This window comes from Perna viridis, chromosome 2, assembly GCF_037379345.1.
Source record: "Perna viridis isolate PV_CMFRI_1.1 ecotype Kerala chromosome 2, ASM3737934v1, whole genome shotgun sequence".
In the NCBI taxonomy this organism is placed as follows: domain Eukaryota; kingdom Metazoa; phylum Mollusca; class Bivalvia; order Mytilida; family Mytilidae; genus Perna; species Perna viridis.
This window is the reverse complement of record NC_142446.1, coordinates 58,015,086-58,033,041: the sequence shown is the minus strand read 5'-3', so window position 1 is coordinate 58,033,041 and position 17,956 is coordinate 58,015,086. Positions and strand designations below refer to the sequence as shown.

At 33.4% G+C, this 17,956-nt stretch overlaps 1 protein-coding gene across 1 annotated transcript; it reads right to left on the bottom strand.

The window, feature by feature from the left end:
- Positions 1 to 7,130: 7,130 nt before the first annotated feature.
- LOC148626228 (uncharacterized) lies at positions 7,131 to 17,811 on the bottom strand. Its single transcript, XM_088570058.1, has 4 exons — positions 17,661 to 17,811; positions 13,842 to 14,171; positions 11,787 to 12,011; positions 7,131 to 11,054 (listed from the first exon to the last, which is right to left on the bottom strand). The coding sequence occupies exons 1-4, from the start codon at positions 17,769 to 17,771 to the stop codon at positions 10,530 to 10,532; spliced, it is 1,191 nt and encodes a 396-aa protein (XP_088426184.1). The 5' UTR covers positions 17,772 to 17,811; the 3' UTR covers positions 7,131 to 10,529.
- Between the last annotated feature and the right edge of the window lie 145 nt (positions 17,812 to 17,956).

The window sequence follows — 17,956 nt, the reverse complement described above, 5'->3', positions numbered from 1 at the left end:
GGTCGGCATTCCAATGGGAACAAATTATGCTTCTTTACTTGCTGACCTTTTCCTTCACTCTTATGAGGCTGACTTTATAGCTAATCTGATCTGAAAGAAAGAATATCGTTTAGCTAGATTCTTTAATCTCAGTTTCCGCTATATAGATGACGTATTATCTTTAAACGATCCTAATTTCGGGGATTTGATACATCGCATCTACCCCAAAGAACTTGAGATAAAGGATACTACAGACACTGTGAAGTCAGCCTCATATCTTGACATACACATAGAAATCGATGGTAAAGGAAAACTATTGACCAAACTTTACGACAAACATGATGACTTTTCATTCAAAATTGTCAACTGTCCTTTCATCTGTGGCAACATCTCTTCAGGATCTGCGTATGGAGTGTTCAGATCACAACTCATACGTTATGCTAGAGCTTGCCGAGACTACGCAAACTTGTTTTATCTAGAATTCTAATAAATAAGCTTCTGGAGCAGGGTTATGTTGCTACAAGATTGAAGTCATCACTACGAAAGTTACGTGGATCGTTACGGTGTATCCACCTGCGCCATGAAAACTGATTTGTTCAATGTCTCATAGTTTTCCTTTCCTCTTTCGTCTACCCGGACTTGACTTTTTGCTTAGCAACTCGGCGGGTGTTTCTAGAAAAGCAGAGGTCGCTTATCCTACCGTTGCACCGTCGACTTATCTTTAAGATTTTACTCTGTCTTGAATCCTGAAGAAAGTCGTAAATTTTGACATGCCACGTGTTTGCGTATATTAATATATTAACTACACATAAAAATTTTAAAATTCGCAAGCTGAACTATGATGGGCTTACATTGTATTAGTTCAAAAAGTACCCACAGTATAAGACGTTTCAATAGACGATCATTGAGGAGTACAGTCTTTAAAAAAGTAATGAGAAAGAAAATACGCAGTATCTGTTCTGTAGAAATATTTCGAAATCCATTGATTATAACATGAAAAAAAAAATAAAGTGAAAGATGTTGGTTAAGCAGAACTGACATGTATTTTAAAGCAACTGAAGAATCAATGAGGCTTCTTGTTCAAATTGGATTAACCTTTGACACAATAATGTTCATTTCAATGTTAAATGTCAGAAACTGATAATGGAATACCGACTAGCACCTCATAAAAGAGACAGTTTATCAGAAATAGACACCGTTTAATGTTATTTTTGATGTATTGTAAAGGAACAAAGCTGGTATTAACACGATCAGATTTCCGGATTTTCACATTAGTCAAGGCATTATCTTCGGAAATAGCAACAAATAACGTCATGGGCAAGCAGTAATCAATGTGTTATTTTATGCCAAAAGTGATGAGATGTAGAAAATCTTGGACACTAATAAACTCCGAAAGCTGCTCTGCCAAGATAAGCGAAGCATACTGGTTGAGTTATCATGTTTGCGATTGGTTTTTAATTAAATACAAAGAAAGCAATTATTTCGAGTTTTCTGTCATTATTCTCATTTTCTGCCGGTTTAACTGCGATGATATGGAATTCAAAACACCCATTATATAGGATAAAGATAACGTGACTTTGGTGAACGAGTTCGTAATTGATTTCTGAAGAATTTGAAGAAGACTAAACCAATATAAAAAGTATTGGAGTGAAAGTACATGTTCATTTCTTTTCAAGATTGGCTTACAATAAGAAATTGACATCTGAAGGGACCGCTTATTTCAATTAAAACCCATCGAAATAAGATCGGGCGATGTTGGGAATGTTGGTCAGTAGGTTTTTTCTTTAATTTGTCAATATCTTTTAAGTCCAGAAGACGATATATCTCTAATAGAATCCAGATATTGCGTGTAAGCATGTCTAAGGACACTCAGAAATGATTTTTTTCGAACTACATGTATTTCAGGTCGTATTTCGGAGTAGAAACCAGATTTAACATGTAGTAAACATGCTTCTCGAAAATGGCTTTTGTTTTGTTTTGTTTTTTTTTCGGACCGTTTATTTCTATGTTTAGGGTAGAAACAAATTTATTACATGTAAGCATGTCTAAGGGCACTCAGAAATGACTTTTGGGATCATATCATTTCCAATGTTATTTTGTAATTGTCTAAAAATCATTAAATACATCGTAAACATTTAAAAAAGAGAAAACAAAATGACAAAAGCAAATAAAAAATAGCATTTATTCTTACATTTATCTATTGTACAGGCGGTCAGAGGTGAGACTCTATAACCAAGGGGTGCTAGAACCAAATCGAGTTATATACAGAAAATTGACTTAAAATTTTATGGCCATTGATAGTAAAATTAAAACAGCAATTTTGATGAAATGTTTTCGATATAACGCATCTAACAATTGTTAAAAGCATAAACCCACCGCTTGTCGTGATTTTTTAGATCAGTTGCACAATATAAGAAAAGGAAAATCAGAATTTGAACGATAAGCAAAAAAAAAAAAAAAAAAAAAAACATAATTTAGGAATAGTGACTGAAATTGAAAAAAAAAGAATAGGTCATACTACAATCAACATGGGAACACCAAAATACCACACACAAAGAAACAAAACTAAATGAGTCACCCCGACTACATTAAAAAAGGGAACGTGTATCTTGTGCACCGGTAGGGTGAGCATCCTATGCTTTTCTCGAAACACCAACCGAGTCGCTTTGCAAAGAAAAACAAAACGCACTATGAGTTATTCCTCTTATTCTTATGTTCATGTAATAAGATGGTTTGTTTTCTTTTGAAGCTTCTTGTTATCATTTACAAAGGTATCCAGTTGCGGATCGGGGGTGAGGGGCGGAGGTCTGAGAATTGGAATTAATCCCTTTAGTTTGAAAATGTGTTAATACAGTGATAAGGATCAAAGGGGGTGTCATATATCACATTCCAGCCAAAAATTGCATGGTTTTACTAAAAATGTAAATTAGAATGTCCCATTGAATTCTAAGGATCATTTAAATTTATTCCCAATCACTGTTTATGTTGTGCACAATGTTATAAATATAACGAACCCGTCCATTGTTATCGGCTGTATGTATACATAATACGGTAACTACTCTCTTTTGAGCGTTCAATCTAAAAACTTCGCATCACCTTTAGCCTTGAGATTTACAGTGATGAATTAACGATCACCACGCTCTAATACACATTAATAATGTAATGAATACTTTTTGTATATATTGTCGACTTTCAACGCTTTAAATAATATCAACACTATGACATGCACGTATTTAGACCCATAAAAATGTACTAAGTCTGTAAACCTTTGCTTCTACCTAACTCCTGTGATAAAGGACAAACTAAACACTCTGGGATGAAATGAGGGCGTCAATGTACTTAAATGTATAAGGAGAACAGATATGGTGAATATGTCAAAGATAACAACCCACCAGGATGAAAAAAAAAAATTCAGCTGGCTACTGTTTCTAATCTCGACACACATGTAGGGGGTAAAGCGGAAGCACACAGACTGAAACGACATTTATGGAACTTATAACTATACAATTTACTGAAATACATGGTTTACAATTGGAGTTGTATGGCGCATAATGTATGTCGTAATTCAATATTAATGCTATTGCGTACATATATTTATGCGTATGGATTATTATTTCTACACATGCATATTAATTCTATTTATGCAGCCGCGTAATTATTTCTACATATGCGTACCTGTAATTCTATTTATGCAATCGCGTAATTAATATATGCATATAATATGCGTAATTTTATTTATGCAAGCATATGTAGACTTACTTAATTACCCGATTGCATAAATAGAATTCCGCAAATGTAGAAAAAATTACCCGATTGCATAAAGACGATATGCATATGCAGAAATAAAAAATGTATACGCATAAATATATTTATGTAATAGCATTAATATTGAACTATGATACACAATCTGCGTCATAGAGTTGTGTTGTTCATTTACCGCTGTGGTGGTGCTGTGTACTTTATTTAGTTCTTTTTGTCTTGTACGATTTTGTTCTCCGTGTATGTATACATGTACATGTAGTTCTTCGTATTTCCGGTATTATTTTGTAATGCAAAATATTTCCTCTCGTTTTGCTTCTTCGGTATTGCTGTGTCATCTTGTTTTTACGAATACGAATGTTACAAAATTGAATATTTAGTAGACTATAAAGTTAACTGACTATAAGTGATTTTCACCTTCCAATTTCCTCTTCATTGTCCTCCGGAGGTGACATTTTTTGGCAACTCGGCGGATGTTTGTAGAAGAGCAGAGAACGTTCAACCTGCATAGTTTCCTTGATTTTCCTGTCAAAATTTCTGTTACGGTCGTCATCATGACCTGATTTACAGATGGTGGTGTCTTAGTTTCCAGTATGACAAGTGGCCTCCGGTTCAGGATCCATGGTTCAAACGTTTGAGTGGAGTCCGAGATACTCATTTACTTTCGTTTCTTTGTACCTGTTATTTTGGTTTGATTTTCGCTAGAATCTTTGTACTCATAGACATCCACCTTTAACAAGACCTGATCTATAAAGAGCAGAACAGCTCTTAGTTATGGAAGTAATCATCGGCAAAATAACGTTACTTATTTTTTTCGTGTAAATATTTGCAAGTTTATAAAGTAACGACGGACACAAATTGAAGATACATATAGTGCACAATACATTTTCTACACAAATTACATTTAATACAACGAAATATCATAAATCATGAAGTTTTGTCTGTAAAATAATCATTTAGTATACACTATTGTAAAAATTAGGCAAAATGGGAAAAAATCTAAAACATGCATGTCAAAACACCACTGATCTAACAATGTAATTTAACTAAAAAAAGGATGCTTTATCTATTTGAGAAAAAAAAAACTATTGTTCAATCTCTGCCGGTTGATTCTGACGGTGCAAATAGTCAAATTAAACTGTCCGAATGGTTCCAAGTGGTGGGTTTTGTCATACCATATTTCACCCACTACCTCATTTTTAAGCATGCCTGATTTATTTCATTTTTGACGATACAAAATTGACAAGCATGCAGACATTAAATCTAACACCTTCCTGGTAGATACAGTACTGTAGCTAATACACAAAAATTTACAAAACAAAAACTGACAAAAGACAGACTGGCACAGAATGTGTGTATGTATGACCATATGCATAAAAGCATGAACAAAATATCTGTTTGTTACCTCCTTTGAAGTAAGGAAATAGAGTCGACAAAAACAGTAAAGTCTATGATTATTGTTCAATTAAACAAGTCACCAAGAAAATTACACTAATTCACTTTCAAAATTGTTACAGAGAGTACCTATATATAGCTATCTTCAGGGAGTTCAGTTGGTCTTCCTTTGGTGGAATGAAAATCAGCCGATGAACCTCGTTTGGTATAACAAAGAAATCAAAACGTAAAGTGTCTATCAATTTGAAACTTTGAATCGATAAAAATATGCATGAAAGGCCTTAGGGTAGAAAATATTAAGATCTTGATAATTGTCCAGTTAACTACATGTGAGACGTATCGTTCAATTAAGGGAGGACCAACTCTATTCCCTGACTCATTAACTCATTACTCGTTGTATTTTGTTTTTTTTTAGAATGTTTCAACATCTTATCGGCCACACACCAACGTTCAGACAGGAATAATATAGTATACCATTAAGTATGATCAGGATTTCAAGTAAATAATACCACCAGTGTGAAGCTAGCTGTCAATACAAGCCCGCATGGAAGCTAGCCGTCAATAACTTGGCCGTCAATAATATTCACGAATATTCATAAGATTTGGGTGCGTTCAAACAAAATTCTTAAAATTTGAAATACGCGAATCGATTTCGCTATAGTTCTTAATATTTTGCGTGCAGAAAATAAGAATAATGATAGAACATACATTATGTACGTGTAAATCTGTTGACAATGGCGTACTTATACACTTGAAATGATGTTATGAAATATGAAAAAAAAAGGTATCGAATACGGAATAGAGGTGGATACAGGATTTCAGGTTAGGGGCATAATAAGAACGCTAGGTAAGAAAATTATGTTGGTTAGAGGTTTTAAAAAGTCAAGGAAAAAAAAGAAAAAAACTAAAATTCTAAAGGGAAAGGTGGGTGGGGTTGTTGCCTTTATGAATCAGCGCCTGTGCAGTTACTTTTTTCGATATGTACACGTACATATTTTTCTTACAATTATCTTTTAATCCTAAGAATTAGACTATTAAGTATAATAAACAATATTCAATATCTTTTTACTTTTGAATGATAATAAAAAAATACTTTGATCCTGGGAACTATGATAATTTCGCTTATTGTCTCCTTTAAAGGTCACTTTGCTTATAGAAAAAAAAACAAACTCCGTCACTAATAATAAACTTCAAAATTTAATTATTTTAAAACTTTAAATGAGAAATAATGTCTTTTCAATAATGAAGTACACTACATGAAATTTGGCGGAATAATGATTTATTTGGAAGATTTAAATTTTTCATGCACTTCACTGTTCAAAATGATTGTATTAAGAAAGTATTCACTTCTGCAACAAATGATGTGTTGACAGAGCTGTAAATCCTCAAAAAATAAAACTTTTCAATTCAATAAAGATAAAAAAAATAAATAAAACAAACTTTACAATTAAATACATGAAGTTAATACATGTGTATGAAAGTAACTCGTCTTAAAGATGTAGGCATAGATTTTCAAAGTTAATAAATTTATTGTTTTTTTAACTTTCCCCACGGGTTTGAAACAATGGAAAGGGTAAATAGTACCAACGTAGTGAAAAGTTATAGGCGATATTTGAATAGAAAAAAAGGTGAATGAATAAAATTTATGAAACAAAGAGTTACATGTATTTGTTACATAGACAGATTTTTTTATTTCAATAATATGAGGCATATAAAATTGCATGGTAACTCTTTAAATACGTTGGAATATATAGAAACGTAAACTATTCAAGATACTTTCCAGTGCTGATAGCATTTCAAACTTTCCGTTGTACATGTATTGAGGAAGAGATTTTGACAAAAGATATAAATTTGTTACCAAAATACAATGTAACTCCTTTAAAAATCCAGTTGAAATCTCGAACATGACGAAATAAATATAATTTGTAGCTTTTTCAATTCCTTTTTCTAACACAAATCTGTATAAATATTTTCTTGCAGTCAAAACAACGAAGTGGTTCATTCTGATACTTACTTTTATTCAAATTCAATTTGTACAGAGGGCTTCATTAAGATTTAACCCCTAGGTCCCTACTAAGGCTAAACCTCCACATACTGGTGACCTATAATGCAACCAAAGATACATGTACCTCGCCTTGTTTTGTAAAAAATGGAGTAAGTCCAAGTATCGCTTTTGCAAAAAAAAAAAAATAAAAAAAACAAAAAACGTCAAAAATGAAATAATGAACCAAATTCGAAGTCAACCTGGGGGACCAAGGTCTATTAGTCCGTTAGTCCATCTTGGGACTGATATTTTAAGCATACGTACAAATGTAAGGACTATCAATTCCAAAAATATTTGGAATTTCCATATCTTCCTTTCTCTTTTAGACAATTTTAACAATAAGATTCACCGAGGGCAGTGTTGTAACTCTGAAAGATTGGGCACTACATTAGTTTTTGACACACTCACGCATAAGGACTTACAATTTATATAGACACATGGTTTTGACACTATATTGTAAAAGTTTCGAATCAGACCAAATAAAAAGTGTTGCTTCCTTGACCCATTAAAGCTGTAAAAACATAAGAGATTTCTATGCTAAATGCAGGCAAAGATTTTTATGAGGAGTCCAATTAAATTCAATTTTCGAAATCAGATCAACAAGAGGAAAATCGATCGTTTTTCGGGTGTGGCCCTTTTGCCCCTCATTACTCAAAAGCCGTACAAAATGGCTAAAATGTAATTGAAAAATTTAGGCTGGGAGAAATTGTTTAGGGATCCAATAATTTTTTTGAAATCTGACGAAAAATTTTTAAAAAGTCGATTTTTTCGAGTGTTGCCCTATTAATCCCTTATAGATCGGAAATCGTAAGAGATATCTGAAATCTGATTGTAAATGCAGGCATGGGTTTGTATGAGGAATCCAATTATTTTTTTTGAAATCGAACAAAAAATGACAAATATGATTTTTTTTCGGATGTTGCCTCTTAGGCCCCGTATCACATGAAAATCTTAAGAGATATCTGAAATCTGATTGATAAATGCAGGCAATAATTTTTGTACGTAATCCAATTAAAAAGTACAGGATTTTAAAATCGGATTTACAAAAAGTTGAATTTTTTGGGCGTTGTCATACTTTGACCTCCCATAACTTGAAAATATTCCAAAATACATGGAATCAGCGGCGACCTTTGTTTACAATAATTCAATAAAGAACACAAAACAGAACAATTAAAATCGGAATAAAACAAATATTCTCAATGGGTTTTAATAAAATTTTTTTTTACTCTTTTTGGTCCCTTTTCCGAAAATATTAGGAGCCACAAAGTCCCGTTGACATTAAGATGAGATTTTTGGTCTACTTAAGAACTATCGATTCCCAAATTATTTGAGAAAATTTTAAAAAGGGGGGCTCTTCCCACTTATGTATCAACTTCGGTGTCGCTGGCTGGGACCATGGTCCATTAGTCCATCTTGGGACTACAATGAGATGTTAGGCCTACTTAAAGACTATTGAAATTTCCAACATCTTACTCTGTCACTGAGAACATTGTGAAAATGGGCCCCCTTACCACTTATGAAACAATGTTGATGTCGGTGGCTAGGACCAAGGTCCATTAGTCAATTTTAGGACCGAGATGAAATTTTAGACCTAATGAAAGATTATAATTTCCAAAAATATTGTGAATTTCCATATCTTCCTCTTACGTTGAGAAAATTTTAAATAGGGGTCCCTCTTACCATTTATGTACCAACTTTTGGTGTTTATGACTGGGACAAAGGTTCATTAGTCCATCTTGGGACAGGGATGAGATTTTAGGCCTACTACAGGACTATCGATTCCCAAAATATTTGGTATTTCCATAGTTTCCCTTGTCGTTGAAAAAAAAATTTAATGGGCCCCCTTTTACCAGTTATATTTCAACTTTGGTGTCGGTGGTTGGCACCAAGGTCCATTAGTCTATCTTGGGACTAAGATGAGATAAGTGGTTAAGGGAGCCTCTTTTTTAAATTTTCTCAGCAACAGAGGAAGATATGGAAATTCCAAATATTTTGGGAATCGATAGTCCTTAAGTAGGCCTAAAATCTCACCCCAGTCCCAAGATGGACAAATGGACCTTGGTCCCTGCCACCCACACCAAAGTTGGTACAGAAATGACCGGTTTTTGAAAACTTTTGGAGTTGTTTTAATCGGATTTGTAATTACTTCTTTTAGGTTCTTCGTGAAAGAGTGAAATCATATTGATTTTTCTAATATAATTTTTTTCTTTCATTTAATTTTTTTGTATTCATATTTCTGTTAAGTTTTGTGAATTTTTTCTCTGATAAATCTGCGCAACGAATTAGAGAAGGTCAACTTCATTTTAAAAATGTAGTTTCAAATACGGATTTTATTCGAAGTACACGAAAAGTACTGCGCGGGGGAGGATAATACCAAACCTCATTTTTCGAATATGTATTTAATTAGGATAATGCAGTAACAATAGACTGTTAGTTTGACTTTGTTTACTATTGATAAACAATTTGCAAAATATATAGTATTTTATTTCTCCGTATAAAGACTATGTTATTGAATGAAAAACTTTTCATCGAGAAAACTCAGTACCATTTAAATGGAAACTAAGAACTGTTTACTAAACCCTAAGTTAGGAACACAATCAAGCGTGAATCACTCAAGAAGCTCCAAATATCCCACGACGATGTTTGGATTATTGAAAGGAATTTACATTATCTAAATATCTTTGTTAGACATTCGTTTGCTATCTTAAATGAATCATCAAGTGAATTTTAATTTACAGGTTACCGCTTTCTATATGTATATCTAATTTTATATAAAGCACTAATTCAGTTTACATGTACATTGTACATACATCTATGAATATCAATTTGAACACGTACTTGGATGTTTGATTGTATATCGGACTTTATTAATACGCTTAATTTGAATTACGATGAGCAACCAAAACTAGGGAAATTAAATTTTATAGTCAGTAGTTGATCCACAGGGCGGAGTCGAATCCGCTCTTTGTTGGAGAATTTTGTTAATTCTGTGCAAAATTTGGCCAAAAATGAACAAATAGCCTGGATCCCCCTTTTTTCGGGAAACCATCTAGAACCCCTTTTTCATAACTTCTGGACCCGTCCCGTCCCGTACTTTTAAAGACAAAAAAATATAACAATATTTAGAAAATCTACCTATTTCTATTCCTAAGAACACTTAAGTACACAAAATGATGCAAAAATGTTCTAAGCGGTGCAACCGTGTAACATCATACAGCAATTTCAGAGAAATAATAATAATAAAATAAAAACAATAACGGTACAAATTACAAAAATGTGACAAAAATAAACCAATTTGTTAAAACAGTTAAAGTAATTGTATTAGTCTTTAACTTTGTACAAGTAACAAGAGTTACAGCAGACGAGATTCCCACCACGTGACGGTGTCCGTTTCAGCGGCATGGACATTGAAATTCTTGACTGTCTTTTCTATTAAATGGTTGTCTTCATGGCTTTCAGAGTAAATTTCAAATGAAATAAGCCCGATTCCACGATTCAATAGTGAAATCAGGTGCAGAAACAAATGTTCATCTAAACCATAATGCATATTGCCATGGAAACTGAGATTGCAGTGCAGTCCGTTTGTGGTGTAAGAATATGTTCCGAATGACATTAGGGCAAGTTCGGTATTTTTCATGTTGGTAGTGAGGAGAAGTGTTCTCTTGTCCATCAGCAAGTCTACATTCTGTAAAATAGGACGGTACAGAATGCCAGCTTTGAGAATTTTTCCATTTGACTGTGTTTGTGGAAGATTTTGATTTTTTATCATTTTTATTAAATTATTTTTAGTCAATCTTGCCGCTGATTGGAGCTGTACACCATTGGACCGAAGTTGTACTAAGAGATCTGGAACCGAAGAATAGTATTTTCCTCTTATCTGAAATTAAAAAAAAATGTCCTGTACTTATTATTATTGCAGTCCAAGTGTACACAATGAAAGTTTAAAGTGCTGTAACAAGTAGAATATTGAAGAACATTTCGCCAATACAATATATAAAATGCTTTAGTTATTGATTCGTAAAACCCGAAAATCAAATTAGAGTTAGAGGGGTTTGTACTGCTGACGGCCCGTACTAAGACAGACTAGTAAGAATGATACTTTAAAATCACCTTCGTCATCACAGGGCCGGATCCAGACACTTTGAACAGGAGGGGTGACAGCCTCAGAAAAGGGGGGGGGGGCTCGGACTTTATTCGCCATTTTTTGTCAAATACACCTGAAAATGAAAAAAATTTCCAATAGAAAGGGGTGCATACCCCCTGCAACCCCTCTGGATCCGCCATTGCATCATTTTGCAAATCGAATGACATTTTGACAATATCCCTTGTTTTGCTAAATATAAGAACTTAATTTTATTTTTTTACAATACCGATTTTCGTATCATACTTGACTAGCGTCAACATGTAGTATCATGTGTCGTACAAGCACATCAATGAATCAAATTTGTCAAACGTGCAGCCAATTCCGAGCAAAATGAAAGTCTTTGAATGAAAGGTTGTACCCGGCTTAAGCGGATGTCTGATGTACCCAAGATAAAAAAAGGCTAGGCTTATAAAATGGATAGGTTTGAACACTAAAAGCCAAGAACCGCATTATGTATGCACTAACCTTAGTGGCCACCTTTCTGCATTCTTGACCTGAAACTTGTATCAGTTTTGTTTGAGTACCACCATGTGACGATTGAGTTGCCGTTCTTGTCTTGGAATTCAGGTTGTCAAACACATGTCGGATTACTACCCCTTTTGCTTTTTCATCTGTGCCTTCTTGAGATCGAAATTCATCAAGAACGACGTTTGACCCATCGTCTATCAAATGTGTAAGTAACACGCCAACCTACAAATTAAGTATGGCTGTCGTATGATTAACACGTGAGGAGTAATGATTTTTCGCTGAAAATTATGTCGTGTGGGGAACTGTTAAGGGGGTCCCAAGCTATTATTTGCTCATTTATATGCCCACATTTTCCACGAAATTTTCCAACAAAAGGGGAGAGTGTCGACCCCCGGATCCCCCATTGCTCCTAAATTTGCATTTTCTTTTACTATTTTAAAACTTTCATCTTTTCAATCTTCCTAATTTAAAAATGTTCATGTGTATATTTGAAGATATAAATTTACGTTTGAAAACAGATCGGACCCATCGTCTATCAAATGTGTAAGTAACACGCCAACCTACAAATTAAGTATGGCTGTCGTATGATTAACACGTGAGGAGTAATGATTTTTCGCTGAAAATTATGTCGTGTGGGGAACTGTTAAGGGGGTCCCAAGCTATTATTTGCTCATTTATATGCCCACATTTTCCACGAAATTTTCCAACAAAAGGGGAGAGTGTCGACCCCCGGATCCCCCATTGCTCCTAAATTTGCATTTTCTTTTACTATTTTAAAACTTTCATCTTTTCAATCTTTCTAATTTAAAAATGTTCATGTGTATATTTGAAGATATAAATTTACGTTTGAAAACAGATCGGACTCAGGCTACATGTAGGAACTTGCCAGTTTCGAATGACTTCTGACTAATCTGAATTCCTTAGATTGACCAATCATATAAATAAAAAGACGAGTGGCCGACTCATTATTATAAAAAATAAAGTTTTACTATTTTTTTGTTTTATAAAAAATATTGGAAACTATTAAGTAATCAATATTGTTCGATATATCTTGAGGAAAATTTTTGAGCCCCCGACACTGCTCACAGTTTATATTATATTGTTATTCCAGAGCTTGCCGAAACTACGCAGACTTTTTGTATCGTGCTAGAACTCTAACAAATAGGATTCTGGGACAGGGTTATGTTACTACAAGATTGAAGTCATCACTACAGATGTTTTATGGTCGTCATCATGAACTCGTGGATCGTTATGGTGTATCCATCTGCACCATGAAAACTGATTTATTCAACGGGTCATACTTTTCCTTTCCTCGTTTGTCTATCCGGAGTTGACTTTTTATGAACAACTCGGCGGGTGTTTCTAGAAAAGCAGAGGACGCTTACCCTACCGGTGCACCTAGTCCATGCTCCCAGTTTTTAGTGGAGTCCGAGTTGCTCATTTGCTTTTGTTACTTTGTATGTATGATTTTAGTTACTTTATGTTCTTTGTTGTGTATGTCTGTTTTCCATGTCTGGTCTTTGTCCCTGGATTAAGTTCTTTTGATTACCGCTATGACCTTGGTTCCCTTGATTACTCTTTAGCATTCATCCAAGATGCAAGAAATACATAAGGCTAGCCGATTTACGATCCTTTTTCTTGCTGTAAGATAAAATGGAGGGATAGCTTCAGAGTTCATGGAATTTTGTCATGTAAATCGAACGCACCTCCATCATAATTGGAATAAATATAAAAACAGAGGGTTTCTTACAGTCATGTGCAAACAAATTACAGATTTGTCTTCTCGACCCAAGTCTATATTTTTTAGTACAGTGAACCTTTTTTAAAACGTTCGGTTTACCAAGGTACAAAATGCATTAAAGGGACATTAAAAAGTGTCTGGTTTAGACAGGCATCCGGATTATTCAATCTGAGGGGTTATTTAGACAGACTTCATTGTATAGTGTGTTGTATTATCGATCTGAGTACCACACACACTTGCAAACTACCATGTAGTATTCCCTTCATATATATACTTGAATGAGAGTGATTAACTGCATAAAATTGACTTACATCTTCTCCGTTGATATTAGCTATATATCCAGTCGATGTCGGGCTGCTGATGTAGGCACAGTATTTATCTGCCAAATGGTCAAATGTTTTCTTTTCCCCATTCTGAATAATGCTAACTACGGAATTGTAGTCCGAAAGTGAAGCCGTACGAATTTTCACACACTGGTCAAGAACTGGTTTTACAATACCTTTCGGAGGATATTTAACGATCTGGTCCCATCCCATTACACGATGAATATGTCTTTGTGTATTTATGGTTCCAACTCTCAGTGAATATTTCTTTGTGTATTTATGGTTCCAACCTCGGACAGCTGATCGTAACATAATTGACTGAAATGAACAAGGCCCCATGATCAACAGATAAGGCTATGAGCATTCGCACAGCTCAAAGTCCATTTCACTTTGACAACTGATCACTAACGAATTTATGACTATAACTACCTTTCGATTAAGAGTAGTATTAAAGTTCAATATCCTGCATATTACAAGTATAGGACGATTGCGCTCGTTAGAACGAAAACTGTATTTATAATCCACATCCGTTTTTGTAGTTACGATGATAGTAAAAATATATATGTAATAGATAATTTACATATTTATTACATATATTTAAAATACGAGTCATGTTTTGTAAACTAAGTAGTTAAATAGATTTTATTTTTTACACAAGAGAAAAAATCTTCCATCGGCCTTGCTTTTTTTACCACGCAGTAGATTAAATTGAGCTAACGACTTTATGTTTGTTTACTTTCTAAATAGAGGACATCACGCGTGGCATTGTTAAGTAAAATAATAAATGTTGCGGTAAATTACAGCCAAGTATACATGTACAGGCGACAAAAAGTGGGCGGTTTTTATAGAAATTTGAGCTATTTTTAGAAACACCACAAAGACATAAAAGTAACACTAAAACCTTTAAGATGACATTTTCTCAAGTTAAAGTAAAAGTACTACCACTCGAACTTGAGTTAAAGAAGCTACTAATTAACTTAATTTAGGTATTAAAAAATACCCATTGAATCATTAAATTTTTTTTTTAATTTCCGGTGCGTGTGTAATACACCATGACTGAAATCATAATTTAATAATTTGAAGGGGGTTACTTTAAAGGAATCATATTTGATAAATTAATAAATGTTAACATGATTAAGCTTATATAATGTTTTTTTTTCTTGTTTGTTATTGATTTTCGTTTTAATTTGGTTTTTGGTGTTCTTCTTTGTAATGAGTGTTCCGTGCGCAACAGCATGTCTCGTAAAATAACCAAGTGGTCACAATCTTTTACTCAGATAATTGCCGGCACGTGCCAAGAAATCGCTCAAAAGAAAATTTTGATAAATACAGACAGACATGCGCGACAAAACCATTTTTTTTGTTTACTGCATTGACAAATGATCCGACCAATTCAATGAACAGGAAGCCATTTCAATCGAACTGAAAGTACACGTTCCTGTAGATACACAAAAGCAGTTACCGTCAGTATCCGAATATAATTATAACGATCACTGTTGGGGAAACTCTGTGAATTCATAGAATGAATATTGTTACTTCAGGATGAACGACTATGTAACCATGAGCTTCAAAATTACCCAAGTCAACTCCATTTTGCATATATTGTACACATACTTTACAGTGTCATGTAATTTGCTTTTTTTGCTTCCCCCCTGTACCAATGAATATTTTATGCATTAGTAAATAACATATATACCTACTGATGTAATTTGAATGTTAAAAGACTAAATAGACATATTTTGCCTTTTATTTGACTGTTTAAAAGTTCTTAAAGTTAAAAAGAGTTTATAGGACGAAAGACAACAGTTAAAATAACAAAAAGAAACTCATTCAGGATGTAAATTTGATCCGAATACAATCAAAATATACAGATGTGTTACCCGTAGTAGAACATTTATATATAGGCTGCTATAGAAACAATACCATAAGCATGTCAAACGTATCTGAATAGACCATGTTTCCTAGAAACAAATGGCTACATGGTTATTCGCAACCAATAATTACAGTACAGATATGCCTTTTAAACCTAACTCCATTTAGAAATAAATGTTATTAAATGGTAGCTTAGCTACATGTATAATTTTAGACAATTAAAATAATTCAGTTGAATTAATAGCTTGTTAATTCTGAAAAGTATGTCAAAGTTGTTTACCAACATAAGTTACCTTGGCATTATATAACATTCATTTAAAAACATACACGTTCGTTTTGGTTATATTTGTTGAATTGGGTTACCGCTTTTAAATTTGCGGATTTTTCTTCAATTGCATTTGCTAGACAGGCCAGCTGATCCCTGCATTAAAGTATGAAAGATCAAAGCCTTTCTTGATTAATTTTGATAAACCGTTTTCAAAGGTCGTATTGTGTTGTACATGTATTCAGCGATATATAATGTATCAAATGTCAAACTATTAAAATTCTGCGCGTTGGTAATTTAAATATTATATAAAAAGGTTATAAAGGCCAACATAACGCATAAACAGTTAAATTTATATCATTTTTATCGCGTTTAAGAAAATAGGTACTCCAGCTACGAACGGAATTTGAACCCCAGATGCTTGTGTTTAAAAAAAACAATACCAAAAAATGAAAAAATAAATAAAATAAACAAAAAACAAACAAAAACAAAAACAAAACAAAGCAAAACAAAAGAAAAGAAAAAAAAAAGAAACGCTCGTACATTTGTCAACATTATAAGAAATGGACAAATGTTAATAACAATTATGAATACCACTCAGAATTAATCGAAGTACTCATGTACTGTATCAATGTATATCGATTGATTGAATTTTTACATCTAAAATAATTGTCAATTTGCCAAACTAGGAACGAGATGAAGGGATTAAACCGGTATCAACTTCAAACGAATCCAAAAACTTCTTGTTGTAAATTGTTAACACTGAACACTTTGATTTGAATTCACCATTCGGATTACAAATGCTATTTAATCAATGATCTTTGAAAAATCACACAAAAAATCACATGGCATCGTAGTTAATTCAAAACAAATTAATCAACAAATCAGCAAATTTAGATCGAAGTAACAGTTGGTCTTGTTTATTTATGTAAATAGCATGGAATAACATGGAATTAAACTTGATACATATATTTTAGAAATAACAGTAAAAAAGGACCTAAGTATTTGCAATTGCACCTTGACGGCGTATGCAAAGGTACTACACGTGCATGTGTGTTCCTGCTGCGGTGTCAGGCACTGTGATATTAAGTTCATGTTTCTCACTAAAGAATCATACTTTTAGTATATACATATACATTTGTACATTTGTACAGGATACTGACGTAACATTTCTTCGAGCTCTTATTAAGTAACAGTCCACATAAAATTCAGACACTGCCCATGTAAGTGCTTCAATGTGTATAAAAACCCACCAAACAAACGATGCTTTTTCAGTCTACATACACTATATTTTCACATAATGATAATTATTTCTGTATTCAGATCTGCACTTTTGAGAAAATCATATACTTATCTTCCATTAAAATCAACCATATCAAATAAAATCAAGAACGATAACTCTTGCAAATTGCGAATTTCATGTACAATCTATATAATTTTTATCTCATTTAAGCACATCGACCAAATGAAAAACTGAGACTGGTAATGTGATCGGTAACTGCTTCTGTACAAGAAATAAAATTGAATTTTTGACATGCATGAATCACCTCCTCTCTGATTTTTATGAAGGCGGCTACTTAAGGTGAGAAAGGAATTTTTACTTAAAAAAAATAAACTGATATCGTACATAAGCTTCATTAACGGGCTATAAAACATTACGAATAACTTACCTTCACTATCTGTGACAAATTTACTTCCCCTTTAGGCCAATCAAAAGCACGATGATTACATAATTCGTTATATGAACTGTCTACGCATAAGATGGAGTATGTCATAGTCATTAAAACTTTAAAGCTGACATGAGGAAGTTGTAACCTGTAAGAGGACAAAATTGAGTATACTGGTATTTAAAAAAACATATATGCCCTTTTTATGCCTTTTTTAAGGTGCGAGCTATACACAGACAAATATTTTGTTTTTGTTATAGATGCGAAACTAGTTAAGATCGTAACTCGGTATTAAATGT

Coding starts and splice junctions, on each gene's coding strand:
- LOC148626228 (XM_088570058.1), bottom strand. CDS start 17,771: ATGACTATGACATACTCCATCTTATGCGTAGACAGTTCATATAACGAA. Junction 14,172..17,660: donor ATTTGTCACAGATAGTGAAG/GTAAGTTATTCG, acceptor TGTTCATTTCAG/TCAATTATGTTACGATCAGC. Junction 12,012..13,841: donor CTAATATCAACGGAGAAGAT/GTAAGTCAATTT, acceptor CTTAATTTGTAG/GTTGGCGTGTTACTTACACA.